Below are 16056 nucleotides of genomic sequence, written 5' to 3' on the forward strand. Positions count from 1 at the left end.
GCCCCGCATTGGGCTCTGCTGACAGCTTAGAGACTGGAGCCTGCTTCAAATTCTGTGTTTCCTTCTCTCTCTGCTCCTTCCCCGCTCATGCTCTGTCTCTCTCTCTCCTTCAAAAATAAACAAAAACATTAAAAAAAAAATTTTTTTTAAATTGGTCTCTGGACTCTAAGTCTAGTCTTCCCTCTATTCTAATCTGCTTTGAGCTCCCATTTAGGAATCTCCCTTCTCAGAATCACCTACAATGTAATTTTTATTCAATCTAGCACTTAATTATATCAGAGAGTTTATGTGCAGTTTATAAATCCTAAAGTACTATATAAAGGTATTTAGGAATTTTCTTCCTTGTTGTCCTATATAAAACTGAGGTTTTCATCCCCAACTTGATGGTGAATTCCTAAGGTCAAGTTCTGTGCCTCCTCTACTTGCTCTCCTCCTATCTCCCAGGGCTCTGCCCCAGCTAAGTATATAGTAAAAACTTTCTGACAAGTTACTTGGTTATCTCTCCCACAAAGGTCCTAAGCAACAGGAGTGAAATGGGATGCCTGTTGCTACCTTTCTGAGATTCATGCTCTATGCCAGTTCAGAGAGGTAGCAATAGGCATTTTGTTTCATGACTCTTCAGAGTGACTTAGATGGCAAAGGACCCCGGGGGGCAGACAGAAAGGGGTTAGGACTGGCAGCCACCTCCATGGGGAAAACAGGCAAAGAGCAGATGGAAACACAGACAAACACGCAGAGAAGCAGTACCCAAGGCAGTGCAGAGGTGGATACCTGGGGCCAGATGCGCTTGGGTTTCTCTTTCAGCTTACCCTGTTAAGAGCCCATGGAAAGGGTGGTGAGCAGGGTCTGTGTATAGGGAAGTGGGAGGGAAGGGTCAATGTGTTCCGAACCTTTACTGCCTCCTTTCCTTTAGGCTCCCCAACCTATATTTTCCTGATCTTATTCCCAGCATCTATACACTCATAATCCCTAATGCTGAATGGGGTCTCCAATCTCCCCAGAGTGGACTATAGCCCTATGACCATGCAAGGCCCCTCAAGTCACAGAATCTCAGGAATGCTTTGTCCTTCTGGACCCTGGAGCTTTCATCCTTCATGCCCTTAGACCTTTGGGCTTTTCCATCATTTCCACTAAAAGTGCTGGATCCAAAGCTAATAAGGGCCATATCTTGAGGGCCAAATTCTGGTCCTTCCATCGTGGCACCACATAGGTAGCCCATTCCAAGACATAGTCCAGTATACGGTTACCCAAATAGCCCATTTCTTTCTTTCTTTTTTTTTTTAAATTATGGTTGACTAAGCCCATTTTTAACCTAAACCCAAGCCCTGAAGGTCCCTTATACCCACCAGGATACCCCAACCAGCATAGAGTCTCCCTTATAATCTCTCCTGCTGAGTTCCCACAGTACGAGAGACTCCCTACTGACATTCAAGGTCAAAATCCCCCAGAGGAGGAGGCCTCTGGAGGCATTCCTAGGACTGTTCCCAGATCCTCTCAGCATTATGATGAGGAAGCAAAGAAGGACATTAAGAACTTCCTGGACAGGAAGAGGGAGCCAATTTGAGCCTAGATGAGAGCAGAGAAGTACCAGACTCACCTGCACATCCGGGCATGGCCTCTTAATGGGGGGAGACTGGCTGGGAGAGTCACTTGTGCCCAGCTCTGCCCGCCCCAGGTGCTTGACCACAATGCAGCATCTCACAGGGAAGCCCCTAGAAGGAAAAACCTGAAGTAGTAGGCTGCCTTGCTCAAAAGAGAATTTGGCAGGACCCACCCATGTCCATCTAGGATAGAAGGGACAAAGGGAGTCTGGTACTGGCGAAAGGCCCAGTTGACCAAGAGCAGTAGCCAACCAAACACACTTACTTCTCCCGACACTTCTCCAGGGCCTCGTCAGCCAGTTCCTTCAGGTTCACAAGCTTTTCCCCCCTGTAGAAGGCATCTTTGGGGAGCAATAGACATTCCAGGACTTAGAAAGGCACCACACTCCTAGCCCCTTATCCCTAGTGAGCACAATGTTCATGGAGCCCTTCCTGAGGTAGGCCTCTTGATTCTGGCTCTTCCAATTGATTTGAGCTGAGAGGGTCATGTGAGGTGGAATCCGGAGGTAGGTAAGGGTAGGCAGTGCCTACCCTCTATGCTGAGCAGTCACAAATACCAACTAGCTAATTAGAGACCAAAACTTCAGGTGTGGAGGTTCTTGAAAAGGGGTGAGAGAATTAGTCACCTGTAGTGATAAGAAGGCTGCAACTGGAATCCAGGATCCGTTCACATAGAGACTCTGCAGAGAAGCCTGCAAACTAGGGAAAAGAAGGAAGACTAAGGGAGAGGAGGACCTAGAAGCTGAGTAAACAAGGAAAAGAGACACTTTTAAAACCTTCACGGTTTCTAAGCCACGGTCCTAGAAGAAACTAGATAACTGATATGGAACAAACATTCTAAACTCCTTAGTTTGGTTCTTAAGCTCCTTCATCATCCAGGCCCACCCTACTTCCCCAGAGCCCCATCCCCCACTAGGTCCTTTTTTCCAGCCCAAATTCCTACCACAATGGAGTGCAGAGCCCCAAGGCGGGCACACGCCAGCATGGCCACCACGAGCTCTGGTATCATGGGCATGTAGATGGCCACCCGGTCGCCCTTCCGAATACCTGCAAATAAAAGACACAGATCATGCACCATGTACCCTTCCTGTTGCTACTTGCTCCTTCTCATTCAGCTACTGCTCACTGCACAGCTGACCTTTTCTGTTCTCCTAGTACCACATTCCTTCCATTCCTTGTCTACTTCCCCTAAGTCCTCAGATATCCCTAGGCAGTCCCCTCCAGTCCCCGTCTCATACCCCTGCACTCACCCTGTTTTTGGAGAACATTGCTGAATCGACACACTTGGATCAGAAGCTCACGATATGTGATCTGGGTGGTCTCCTCTGGTTCATTGCCCTCCCTGAGATACATCAGAAAGAATTAGTCATTAGGGAAATTATATATATTCAAACAAAAAACAGGAGCAGTCATATATCCATTTGGTAACACCAAGGCTCCTTGTGAATGTCCTGTGAGGGTGAGCTATCTGCCATCACACCTTATTCTGACTGGTCAGATACTTTAGCATTTTAGGGGCACCTGGGTGGCTCAGTCAGTTAAACGTCTGACTCTTGGTCTCGGCTTAGGTCAGGATCTCTCAGTTCATGAGTTCAAGCCCTGCATCAGGCTCCGTGCTGACAGCACAGAGCCTGCTTGGGATTCTCTTCCTCTCCTTCTCTCTCTCTGCCCTTCCCCTGCTTGTGCACTTGCTGGCTCTCGCTTGCTCTCTCTCTCCCAAAATAAATAAACCTAAAAAAAAATTAAAATATACTTTATACACAAGATGTGTATCATTGGATAATGTACTTCCATTTGCAAGCCTCACTTAGGTTGGTAAAATGGGATGATGATCACTTCTCTTCCATCCTAGGGATGTATTAAGCAGAAATGGTATCATAGATGTGATTCCTCCTGAGCACTGTGTCAAGACTGCATTGGTGTTATTCACAGTGGGATCTCCAGATCACCTGCACCCAAGGGAACTTATTAAAATACAGATTCCTGAGCTCTACCACAGATATACTAAATCAGAATCTCAGGGTCCAAGAATCTGCCACTTTATTACAAGCTGGTATAAAGGTTCACTTGGTGATTCTGATACATATTTAAAGTTTCAGAATCACCACCTTCTATCAGCTGATTTCTGTCTACCTCCTCAGCCTTGCCTCCTACTCCTCTCAGCCTGGTTTCCTTCAGTTATTCCTTCATTTGTTCATTTGCTTATTCAACAAATACTATATGCTATATACATGTATAGAAATAAGGCACTGATGAACAAGATTAACGAGATCCCTGACAACATGGAGCTTATATTCCAATGACAGTGCAAAAGTATACAAGTAACAAATACAGCCAAGATCATTTCAGATAATAAGCATTATGAGGGATATAAAGAATGATATAATGGGGTGCCTGGGTAGCTCAGTGGGTTAAGAGTCTGACTTCGGTTCAGGTCATGATCTTGACATTCATGGGTTCAAGTCCCACATCAGGCTCTGTGCTGACAGCTCAGAGCCTGGAGTCTGCTTCTAAATCTGTCTCCCTCTCTCTCTGCCCCTCCCCTGCTCACACACACGTGCACATGCACACTCTCTCAAAAATAAATATTAAAAAAAAGAATGATATAATAAGTGACTGATGAGAAATACATTTTTAAAAAGATATCTTAATGAACTTTCATAATTATACGTGAAGATTTAACAATAAGAATATTCCTCTGGTGTTTTTGTTTTCAATTTTATGATTTTTTGAATAATACATACATACTAATGGTACCACATAAAAAGATACGAAATGAAAAGTGTCCATCCACCCCTACTCCTCCATCACTGCCAACTGGCAACCACTGTTAGTACTATGTTGTGTAACTTTCCAGAAATAGTCAATATGTAGATAGGACCATTCCTAATAGGTTGGAGGGCATAGGGCAACTGAACTAATGTGGAATGACCAAGATAATCACTTTAGAAGATTACACTGTTAGCATCTTTCATAAGGTCCTTGGGATATCACTGAAGATGGAAATTTAAAAACTGAATTAAAAAATTGAATTTTAATGCTGTTCAGAAAAGAGGTAAGCACCTCACAGTCCCCAACAAAGCACCTTAGGTGGGAAGAGGTGGGAAAGAGCTGTTTTAACCATGGGACAGGCTGTTATGGAAACACATATACATGCATTTATGTTTACATATTCTTGTTTTTTCTACATAAATGATGGCATACAATACATACTGTTCTGTATCGTGATTTTTAAATTTTTTTTAATGTTTATTTATCTTTAAGAGAGAGAGAGAGACAGGGCATGAGTAGGGGAGGGACAGAGAGGGAGACACAGAATCCAAAGCAGGCTCCAAGCTCTCAGCTATCAGCACAGAGCTCGACATGGGGCCTGAACTCAGGACCTGAGCTAAAGTTGGACGCTTAACTGACTGAGCCAGCCAGGTGCCCCTGTATCGTGGGTTTTTTTTTTCTTAATGTTTATGTATTTATTTTAAGGGGGGGTAGGGGAAGAGAGAGAGGAAGAGAGAGAGAATCTCAAGCAGGCTCACTGCTGTCAGCAAAGAGCCTGACATGGGGCTCAAACCCACAAACCGTCAGATCATGACCTGAGCTGAAATCAAGAGTTGGATGCTCAACCAACTGAGCCACCTGGGCACCCTCTATATAATGTTTTTTATTGACTATAATATACATCCAATAAATGACACAAATCTTAAGTATAGAGATCAATTATCTTTCTTTGTTAAAAATTTAACAATATACCTTGATATTCTCCATCAAGACTTACAATGCTATTTTATTTTCTTTGTCATCTGCATAAAGTTCCAGTTTGTATGTGCCATAGTTTAACAAATAAATGCTTCAATAAATATCTTTATTCATGGGGAGCCTGGGTGGCTCAGTCAGTTAAGCATCCGACTTCAGCTCAGGTCATGATCTCACAATTCGTGAGTTCAAGCCCTGTGTCAGGCTCTGTGCTGACAGCTCAGAGCCTGGAGCCTGCTTCGGATTCTGTGTCTCCCTCTCTCTCTGCTCCTCCCCTGCTCACGCTCTGTCTCTCTCTCTCTCCTTCAAAAATAAATAAAAACATTAAAAAAACTTTTTTTAATAAAAAATAAAATAAATAAATATATTTATTCAAATCTCATTTTACTCACTTGCAAATAAATATAACAGTAGGATGAATTACTAGAAGTGAAACTGTGGATTCAAAGGATATGTGCATTTTAAATATTGATAAACATTAGAGGACAACTACTTTAAGATGGTCAGAGAAGGCCTCTCCCTGGGATCTGAGTAATGAGAAGTAGTCAATTATATGAATTCTTAAGAAAAGTATCCTGGGCAGAGAGAACATTGAAATTTGGAAAGGCACTGAGGCAGTAAAAAGCTCGACCTAGTCAAAGAATAGTAATGAAGCCAGTATGGCTGGAGCATAGCGAACAAGAAGAAAGGTAAGAATGAGAGTTAGGCAGCAGTCAGATCACATAGGGCCTTGTAGGCAATGGTTAAGAAGACTGAAATAGCCCTCCCTAAATACTGCAGGCCATTGTGCTACTTCCCTTTCCTTACAACACGGAGTACCTAAGAGGGAGGTAACTAAAACCCAGAGATGTAATAGCTAGGCCAAGGTCAAACAATAATAACTGGCAGAGTCAAGAATAGATCCTCAGGTTTTCTCATTTCAAGGCATGACCTTTTTGCCTCATCGTGTGAAGGACAGGGACTAGCAGGGAAACCAAGCCTTGGAGGTTACACAGATTATCAGCCTCTTTCCCACTCCTGGCTTGATGAGTCAGTTACTATCCTTTCCTTGGCTTAGCCCTCCTAGGGCTGAGAGGAGCCAAGCACAGAGAGCACTCTAAAATGGGAAGGAACACAGAGAGAGAAGCTGGCAAACAGCCCTGAATGCCAGAGGCAAAAAGCCATTTTCTTAACTGGCCTACTGATGAGTACCACAGAAACTTCAGAACATCTCCAGTTATGGCTAACTGCCAACACATTCCACACACTCATGCACACATGTCCCCACATATGTACCATATACCAGCTTGTTTGTGTACACTCACATGCATAAAATCATATATACTTATAATACAAAATGTTGTAGCCACAAGAGATGCACATTTGTACACAGAGGCACAAACAAGGAGAAACACAGAGACCCAGGACTCAAACATGGGCCCATCTGCAAGTACATGAACCACACTTATGTACAAAGCTTGTCCTTCCCAAAATTCTATCACATCATTGTTTTATTTTCTTCATATAACTTTCCATTATTTGAAATTATCTCATGTATTTTATTTACTTGTATATTATCTGTGTCTTTTATTAGAATATAAACTCAATGGTAACAGAATTTGTCATCTTGTTTATTACTATATCCCTAGAACCTAGAATAGAGCCTGGTACATAGAAAGTGCACAGGAACAGAGGCACCTGGGTGGCTCAGTCAGTTGAGCATCGATTCTTGATTTGGGCTCAAGTCATGACCTCACAGTTTGTGGGTTTGAGCCCCATGTCAGGCTTTGTGCTGTCAGTATGGAGACTGCTTGGGATTCTCTCTCTTCCTCTTTCTCTGACCCTCCCCTGCCTGTGCATTCACCCATGCACACACACACACTCTCTCTCTCTCTCTCTCAAAATAAATAAATAAACTTAAAAAAAAAAAGTTAAGAAAGTGCACAGGAACAGATAAGCACAAACCTATACAAGAACTGCTTACCTGAGCCCACTTCTAGTTACTTACACACACACACACACACACACACACACACACACACACAGTGTACATTCCTCTCTCAGACTCTAGGCTCAAGTTACGCATTATTGATTAGGCACCTTACTCCTTTCAGTGTCTTCTTTCTCTGACATATACACCAGATTGGGGCCCCTGGCTCTTTAGGAGGAGGAGGTGAACAGAATACTGGCTTACGGGGGTATAGCTCAGGAGTAGAGCATTTGACTGCAGAATACTGGCTTACTACTAGCTCCCAAGCTCTCTAGGGTGTTAAGAGTTTAGTTGTTTTTTTCTTTTAGTGTTTATTTACTTATTTTGAGAGACAGAAAGAGCTAGTGCATGAGCGGGGGAGGAGCAAAGAGAGAGGGAGAGAGAGAGAGTCCCAAGTAGGCTCTATGCTGTCAGTGCAGAGCCCAACTCTGGGCTCAATCTCACAAACCGTGAGATCCTGACCTGAATCGAAATCAAGAGCCAGACACTTAACCAACTGAGCTACTCAGGTGACCCAGATGTTGAGTTTTTAAAAGAACATTCAGTTTAGTCTCCTAACTCCAAAGAGATCCAAAGAAGCCATTTAATGTGTTCGAGGTCACATGGTGGGTTGTGGCAGAGTAGATCTCACTTTCCTTGTGTCTATTGGTACTACCTTGCATTACCAAAGCCCCATTTATTGGGGCTTCATAGTTCCCATTACACCTTGGGCTCTTAGAGGGCAGGGATCATGTCTTTTTCCTCTAAGTCTCCTCCAAATTCAGTTGGTACAATAGGTACTTAAGGTTCATGGATTAATCATAGAAAACCTGATAACTGATTAATGACAGGGAAGACTGGGGCTCCCCTCTATATGACAGTCATTGGATTGGAGATTTTAGTTCCCTAGACTAGCAGAAAAGTAAGGCACAGGATAGGAGGAAAGAGCTGGAGGAAAAAATAGGTGGCAAAAACTAGGCTCCTCACAGAAACAGAGTGCAGGATCTAACCTGATGGGTTAGGCCTTCCAGAGGAGAAATAACCAGATGAGAAAAGGAATCACACCTACTATGAGAGGACAATCTGGACTGAGCTATTTATCCTGGAGAAGAGAAGATACTGAGACACAAGAGTAAGTCTCAATATCTGTATCTCTGCTGCCTCCACTCTGGTTCAGGCAACCTTCATCTCTTGCCTAGATGACCACAATGCCCCCAAACTGGTCTCCCACTTCACTCTTACCCTCTTCTAATCCATACATCATCCAGAATAATCTATTAAGGACATAGACTGATTACATCACCTCCTGTTTAAAATCCTTAAGTGGTGGGGCACCTGGGTGGCTCAGCCTGTCAGGCATCTGACTTTAGATTTCGGCTCAGGTCATGATCTCACAGTTCTGTGAGTTTGAGTTCCGCACTGAGCATGGAGCCTGTTTGGGATTCTCCCTCTCTCCCTCTCTCCCTCTCTCTACCCCTCCCCGCACACTTGCTCTTGCTTTCAAAATAAATAAACTTTAAAAATAATAAAAAATAAAAACCTAGGGTGCCTTCCATTGACTGTAGAAGAAAATCCAAACTTCTACTATGCCTTGTATCTTCTCCAACTCATCTTGTCCCATCAGAATGGGACATTCTACTCAAAAGACTCCAAACACATTATGAGCCTTCTGACTGATAGAATATGCCATGTTCTTCCCCCAGCTCTTCAAATGGTTTGCTCTATGTCATGTTTCAGATCACCCTAAGTAGCATCAGCCTTTCCTGTTATTCTTCATCACAACACTATTTATTTTCATAGCATTTTTCTCAAGCTATAATTGTATTATTATTATTATTTTTAATTGTCTGTCTCCCCTACTAGACTGTAAGTTTCCTGAAGGCACAGACCAAGTTGGTCTTATTCACTGCTGAATCCCCAGTGCCTTGCAGAGAAATTTATATATAGCCAACGCTCAATAAATATTTGCTGAATAAATAAACAAACTTGAAGGATTATTATGGGAAAGAAGCAGACTAGTGTTATGTAACTATAAATGGAAGAGGTGGGGCAATTGGGAGAGTTCAACATAAGGAGAGCCTTTCAAACTGTCAGAGCTATCCAATGATAGAAGGTACTCCTTCAGGAGCTTCCTAACTCTGGAGATATGTAACATCTGGGATCTGCAGGGATATTAAAGAGCAGACTCCAAAACATGGTTGGGACCAAGCAAGGCCAGTGTGTCTCAAAGCGTGGTCACACAGTGTTAATAATGCAAATTCCAAGGCCCTGCCCCCACAGAGCTGCAGTGTAGGATGGTACAGATTGGGCCAGGGAAACCCCGACACCTACTAGATCATTCTCCAGGGAGTGGGGGCCTTAGAATTCTCATTTTATATGCAACTCATGTGATTCATATTTTCTGAAGTTTGAGATGACCTTTAAGGCTCTTCCAACTTTGAGATTCTTTGATTATATAAAATTAAGAAATCATGTAAAATGTTTTCTATGGTCCATAAAGCACTGCACAAATGGGAGGCACTCAGATGTAGGTATACCCTCAAGTCACTTTCCCTTTCACCAAGGAGCAGGGAGTGGGAGTAATATAACTTGACCAATTAGCAGCCTAATGTTCCCCCTGGGCACTCCTGTCCCAGCCACGGTGAAGAGGGAGAAAGGATGGAGGAGGAGGGGGGAGGAGGCACACTCCAAAGACTGAATCATAAATCACTTAGAATGCCAGAGGAGGGAAAGGCTTTCAATGTCCACTACCCTTATTTACAGATGAGAAATCTAATGCACAGATGGGAAGTGATGGCTTCAAGGTTACTTATCACATTAGTAGTCCCATTATTCTAAAACAGTGCTATCCACTATTGGTGGGAATGCAAACTGAGGCAGCCATTCTGGAAAACAGTATGGAGATTCCTCAAAAAATTAAAAAATAGAATTAGCCTACAACCCAGCAATTGTACTACTAGGTATTTATCCAAAGGATGCAGGTGTGCTGTTTCAAAGGGGCACATGCACCCCAATGTTAATAGTAGCACTATCAACAATAGCCAAGATAACCTTTTGGGATGAGCACTGGGTGTTGTATGGAAACCAATTTGACAGTAAATTTCATATATTAAAAAATAAATAAATTAATTAATTAAAAAAAAAAAAAACAATAGCCAAGGTATGGAAAGAGCCTAAATGTCCATTGACTGATAAATGGATTAAGATGTGGTATATATATACAATGGAGTATTATTCAGCAATCAAAAAGAATGAAATCGTGCCATTGCAACAACGTGGATGGAACTAGAATGTATTATGCTAAGTGAAATTAGTCAGAGAAAGACAAATATCATATGACTTCACTCATATGTGAAATTTAAGATACAAAACAGATGAACATAAGGGAAGGGAAGCAAAAATAATATAAAAACAGGGAGGGGACAAAACATAAGAGACTCTTAAATAGAGAGAACAAACTGAGGGTTGCTGGAGGGGTTGTGGGTGAGGGGATGGGCTAAATGGGCAAGGGGCATTAAGGAAGACACTTGCTGGGATGAGCATTGGGGGTTATATGTAGGGGATGAATCATTGGATGCTACTCCTGAAATTATTATTGCACCATATGCTAACTAACTTGGATGTAAATTTTTTAAATAAATAATTAATTAGAAAAAATAAAGCAGTGCTATCCAACATAGTAGCCACAAGCCACATATAGCTATTGAACACTTGCAATGTGGCAGAAGAACTGAATTTTTAATTTTATTTAATTTTATTTAATTTTAATTATTTTAAATATTAATAGTCACCTATGGCTGGTTCTAGTATCTAAATATCTAGTTCAGGGCATTCTCCTAAATGACATGGTCTCCAAAAGGGGGGTATTTTTTCCAAAGCCAGAAATAGCACAATGAAGAAAATCAAAGTACAGGAGTCCTCAGAACTGTAGAATTGAAGTCCACCAAGGATGGATTTTAGCGTAGCTGTAATCACCCAAGAGAACTTAAAACACACGCTCATGCAAAGGTTTGTACACAAATGTTCATAGCAGCATGATTTATGATACCAAAAAGTGAAAACAACCCAAACAGCCATCAACTGAAGAATGGATAAATAAAACATGGTATATCTATCCAGTGGAATATCATCCAGCATAAAAAGGAATGAAATACTGTTACATGCTACAACATTGGTGAACATTTAAAAGATTACACTAAGTGAAAGAAGCTAGAAAAAAGGCCACATGTTGTATGATTTCATTTATATGAAATGTCCAGAACCGTCAGAGCTATAGAGACAGAAAATAGATTAATGGTTGCCTAGGGCTACAGTAGGGAAAGTTGGAGGAAAATGAGGAGTGACTGCTGACGAATATGGGGTTCCTTTTTGGGGTGATGAAAATGTCCTAAAATTGGTTGTGATGATGACTGCACAACTCTGTCAATAGAACAAAAATCATTGGGGCACCTGGGTGGCTCAGTCAGTTGAATGTCCAACTTCGGCTCAGGTCATGATCTCGCGGTCTGAGAGTTCGAGCCCCGCGTTGGGCTCTGTGCTGACAGCTCAGAGCCTGGAGCCTGCTTCGGATTCTGTGTCTCCCTCTCTCTCTGCCCCTCCCCTGCTCATGCTCTGTCTCTCTTTCTTTCAAAAGTAAATAAACATTAAAAAAAATTAAAAAAAAAATAGAACAAAAATCATTGACTTGTACACTTTAAATGGGTAAACTGCATGATATGGATTATATCTCAAATTTAAAAATTCTGTGACTTTGTTTGGAATTGCAATAATATACAGATTAACTTGGAAAAGCAGACATCTTTGCAAATCTTCCTTTCCAAAAGTTTGCCTCTTAGCACACTATTCATTCATTCACAGTGTTCATTCATTCATACTGTCTCCTTCAAAGACTTGGCAGTTATTTATTTTAATGGTTTTTTTTTAATTTATTTTTGAGACAGAGACAGAGCATGAGCAGGGAAGGAGCAGAGAGAGAGGGAGACACAAAATCTGAAGCAGGCTCCAGGCTCTGAGCTGTCAGCACAAAGCCCAACATGGGGCTTGAACACATGAACTGTGAGATCATGACCTGAGCCAAAGTCGGACGCTCAACTGACTGAGCAATCCAGGCGCCCAGCAGTTATTTATTTTAACATTATAGTCATAGGTATACATCTGTTTCCTTCACTGGACTGTAAGTTCCTTAAAAGCAGACAAGACATTTTTATCTTTCTCCTCCTCAGTGCTTAGCACAAAATCTGACACGGTGGGTACTCAATACATAATTGTGAAATGAATGGGTAAAAAAATGAAAGAATGAACAAAGTTCTCTGTCTATATGGCCAGCCATATCAGAGTGAGGAAACATGGAAAGAAAGAGGGAATTCTAGAGGATATAAACAAAGAAGATAGATGCTAGACAGGCAGGAAGAAATGGTAGACATGGAGAAGTGTGTGAAACTTGTGGAATGGGATTTGGAGACATATCAAGAAGAGTTCTTAAGCACCTACAATGGGCTCAATTCTGGACTCTGCCATGGGAGAGACTGCAATAAGCCCCTGGAGCTGAGGTTCAGGTTATGGGACTTGTGCTTTGCAATCGAGGCTATTATTGCATCCTGTCCTCATGCCAGCTATTTTCAGGCCTTGATCCAGGAACCTTGTGCCTGTTCCCCTTGGCCAAAGTGGCTTTGGTGCCAGTTGGATTCTGTTGACAAGGCAGACATGGGCCAGTACAGAAGTAACCCTTTTCCCATTGCTTAATTCCTCCTTACAGGAGGGAAATCATATACATTCACTCCTATGATACTGTGCCCCATGCTAGCCTTACCCAAAACAAGTGAATGAGGGCAGACCTCTCAGATCCTTTGCTATCACAGCATTAGGCATGTTGCCTAAAACAGACATATGCCTATAGCAGAAAAACAAAGTGGAAAGAACAGCCAAGGGCACCATTTTATATGTACATCAGGTCTCTCAAGTTTGATGCATGCAAAAATATTTATTACAATGGTTCTTTGTTATTTAGGTACATAGGATGGTTGAAATCATTAGTTTGAAGGGTTTTCTCTATTCCTGTGGTACCTGAGCAGGGAAAGTTTTAAGAAAGTGTCCAGATTCTCAACTTCCATATGTAATCTTTCCTAACATTGCTCTGCCTGAGTCGGTTCTCCTTTCCCACTTTCTCCTTCACAAATACACTTCTCCTACTTTATTTAAAAAAAAAAAAAAATTACCATCTCTCTCTCTTATCCAGAGTGCCAAAGGGACAATTTGAGAATCTGTAACCTCCGAGGGAAAGGCCCAAGGCAGCAAATCAGAGAGCTTTCTTAAGAAATCAGTATAGGGGTATCTGGGTGGCTCAGTCAGTTAAGCATCTGACTTCAGTTCAGGTCATGATCTGACAGTTCATGAGTTCGAGTCTCTCACCAGGCTCTGTGCTGACAGTGCAGAGCCTGGAACCTGCTTCTGATTCTGTGTCTCCCTCTCTCTCTGTCCCTCTCCTACTCACACTCTGTCTCTCTCTCAAAAATAGCATTTTTAAAAGTTAAAAAAGAAATAAGAACAGAAAGGAGTAACATCTTACAAGACCAGTGCTCTAACACCTGAACTATGGAGCCCAGAAAGGAGTAACATCTTAATTCAAGCAGGTGAAAAACTCATGGCAAAACTACTTGCCTTATTTCTCTTAGAATTATGATTCATAAGTTGAATATTTAACATATTTATTTTAATTAGAAAAAAAAAGTTAGGCATTTTCCAATAGAAAGTAATCTCATTTGGCTGATTTGTTGACAGTGAGAACCGGCTGTGTAAGCTAGATTGTATGGTGGACATTTTCTATAAATTATATGATCTAAATTTGGAGTTCCAAGATTTCAAAAAAGATACATAAAATATATACATGTATATAACGTAAAACGCATTGAAAATTAGATTTTTTGCAATTATTTAATCTTATGATAAAATGTTTAAATGTGAACTTTAAAATGTGTAAACAGTTGGGGTGCCTGAGTGACTCAGTCAGTTGGGCATCCGACTGTGGCTCAGGTCACAATCTTGAGGTTTGTGAGTTCGAGCCCTACATTAGGCTCACTGCAGTCAGCATGGAGCCTGCTTCCCCGCTCTCTCTACCCCTCCCCTGCTTGTGCTCACTCAAAAATAAATAAACATTAAAAAAATGTATAAACAGTTATGTAATTTTTCAAAATTCTTTTAGTTATATAATTTTAAAAGTTTAAGACCATTCATTTATTATTATTTTTTAAGCAAGCTCTATGCCCAATGAGGGGCTCAAACTCACAACCCTGAGATCAAAAATCATATGCTCTACCGACTGAGCCAGCCAGGCACTCCTTAAGACCACCAATCTAAATAATTATTTTTCAAAGGTATCCTGCCACTGCCCACTACATCAGAATCATCTGATGTAGTTATAAAAATACAAGTCAGAAGTCTTATCCTTTGGAGATTCTGAATTGATAGGCTGGCAGGGTCCAGGAATCTGGATTATTAATAAAATTCTCAAGTAATTATTTAGAGTCGCTAGATTTATTGTTTACCCCTAATTCAATGTATGAATTTGCACAAATTTTCTCGTCTCTCTGAGCCTCAGTTTCCTTCTCTGTAAAGTATTAGAGGAAATGAGGGAGTCAAGAGGATGGAGAAGATTGGTATTAGACTGGATAATTTCTAATGCATCTTAGACTCCTTGATTCTCATTTCTTCCTTTCAGAGGCAGGAGAATGGGCCCTAAAAGTCACTTTAAGAGAAAAGAGGTTTTACATACACAGGGGATGGGGCACAGGGGAGAAAACAAATTTGGCTGAGATAGAGTCCAAATAGAAGTAAATAAAATGAAAGTAATAAAAGTAATAAAACCTGTCATGCCTGACTCACATGGTGTTTGCATAGATCAAATAGGAATCAAGCTAATTCCTTACACAAGTATAGAATAAAACCATTTTAGAGGATATTCTTTCACCTGATCTTCACAGCTACTTTAGCAATAGGTTGAGCAGGTATAATTATCCCCATTTTATTTATTTATTTTTTTAATGTTTATTCATTTTTTAAGAGAGAGAGAGAGAGACACAGCATGAGTGGTGGAGGGGCAGAAAGAGAGGGAGACACAGAATCCCAAGCAGGCTCCAGGCTCTGAGCTGTCAGCACACAGCCCGACGTGGGGCTTGAACTCACGGGCCGTGAGATCATGACCTGAGCCAAAGCCAGACGCTTAGCCAACTGAGCCACCCAGGGGCCCCTAATTATCCCCATTTTAAAAATCCAAGAAATCCAAAGGAAGTGGCTTGCCAAGACTACACAGCAGGTTAAGGAAAATCTGTAACTAGGTCCCAGGTTTCTGACTTTCGGGCTACTGTCTACTCAACAACACCAATTTGGACTGCACCTAAATGAATATCAGAGAAGCCTCTCTCCTAAGAATCTCTAGCAACACTGTGAGAAGGAGGAGACTCTTGTCCATTTTAAGCTTTAGCCCATGGTCAAGATCATGCGCATCACAATCTCTTTAATATCCTGAGAACTTAATTCAAAGACCCAAAACCTCTGGCAGGGAAGCCTGCATATGTCTACCTTCATAGTCCTTGACAATGCTCAAGTGTCACAGAAGCATTCATATATCCATTTGCTTCTAGAGACATGGCCCCATTTCCTGAAACAAGGCAAAATACATTGTCTCCACATTTCCTTCCTAAATAAAATTTCAGTTCATAGGCAAAAATCTTGCTCCACCCACCCAGCATGTAAGCTCCATGAGGA

At 41.6% G+C, this 16056-nt stretch overlaps 1 protein-coding gene across 2 annotated transcripts in view; it reads right to left on the reverse strand.

Moving 5' to 3' along the window:
• The window catches only part of ACSS2 (acyl-CoA synthetase short chain family member 2), a 91459-nt gene that overhangs the window by 53021 nt on the left and 22382 nt on the right, over positions 1–16056 (reverse strand). Inside the window, exons 3-8 of one of the 2 annotated variants that reach the window (XM_049650927.1) lie at positions 2852–2943; positions 2545–2648; positions 2228–2300; positions 1867–1942; positions 1598–1712; positions 772–810 (exon numbers count right to left, since the gene is read on the reverse strand). In XM_049650927.1, coding sequence (XP_049506884.1) covers positions 772–810; positions 1598–1712; positions 1867–1942; positions 2228–2300; positions 2545–2648; positions 2852–2943 — 499 coding nt within the window. The remainder of the gene's footprint in view (positions 1–771; positions 811–1597; positions 1713–1866; positions 1943–2227; positions 2301–2544; positions 2649–2851; positions 2944–16056) is intronic. The other variant, XM_049650928.1, reaches the window with a different exon arrangement.

This window comes from Panthera uncia (genome assembly GCF_023721935.1).
Source record: "Panthera uncia isolate 11264 chromosome A3 unlocalized genomic scaffold, Puncia_PCG_1.0 HiC_scaffold_11, whole genome shotgun sequence".
NCBI classification, from domain to species: Eukaryota; Metazoa; Chordata; class Mammalia; order Carnivora; family Felidae; genus Panthera; species Panthera uncia.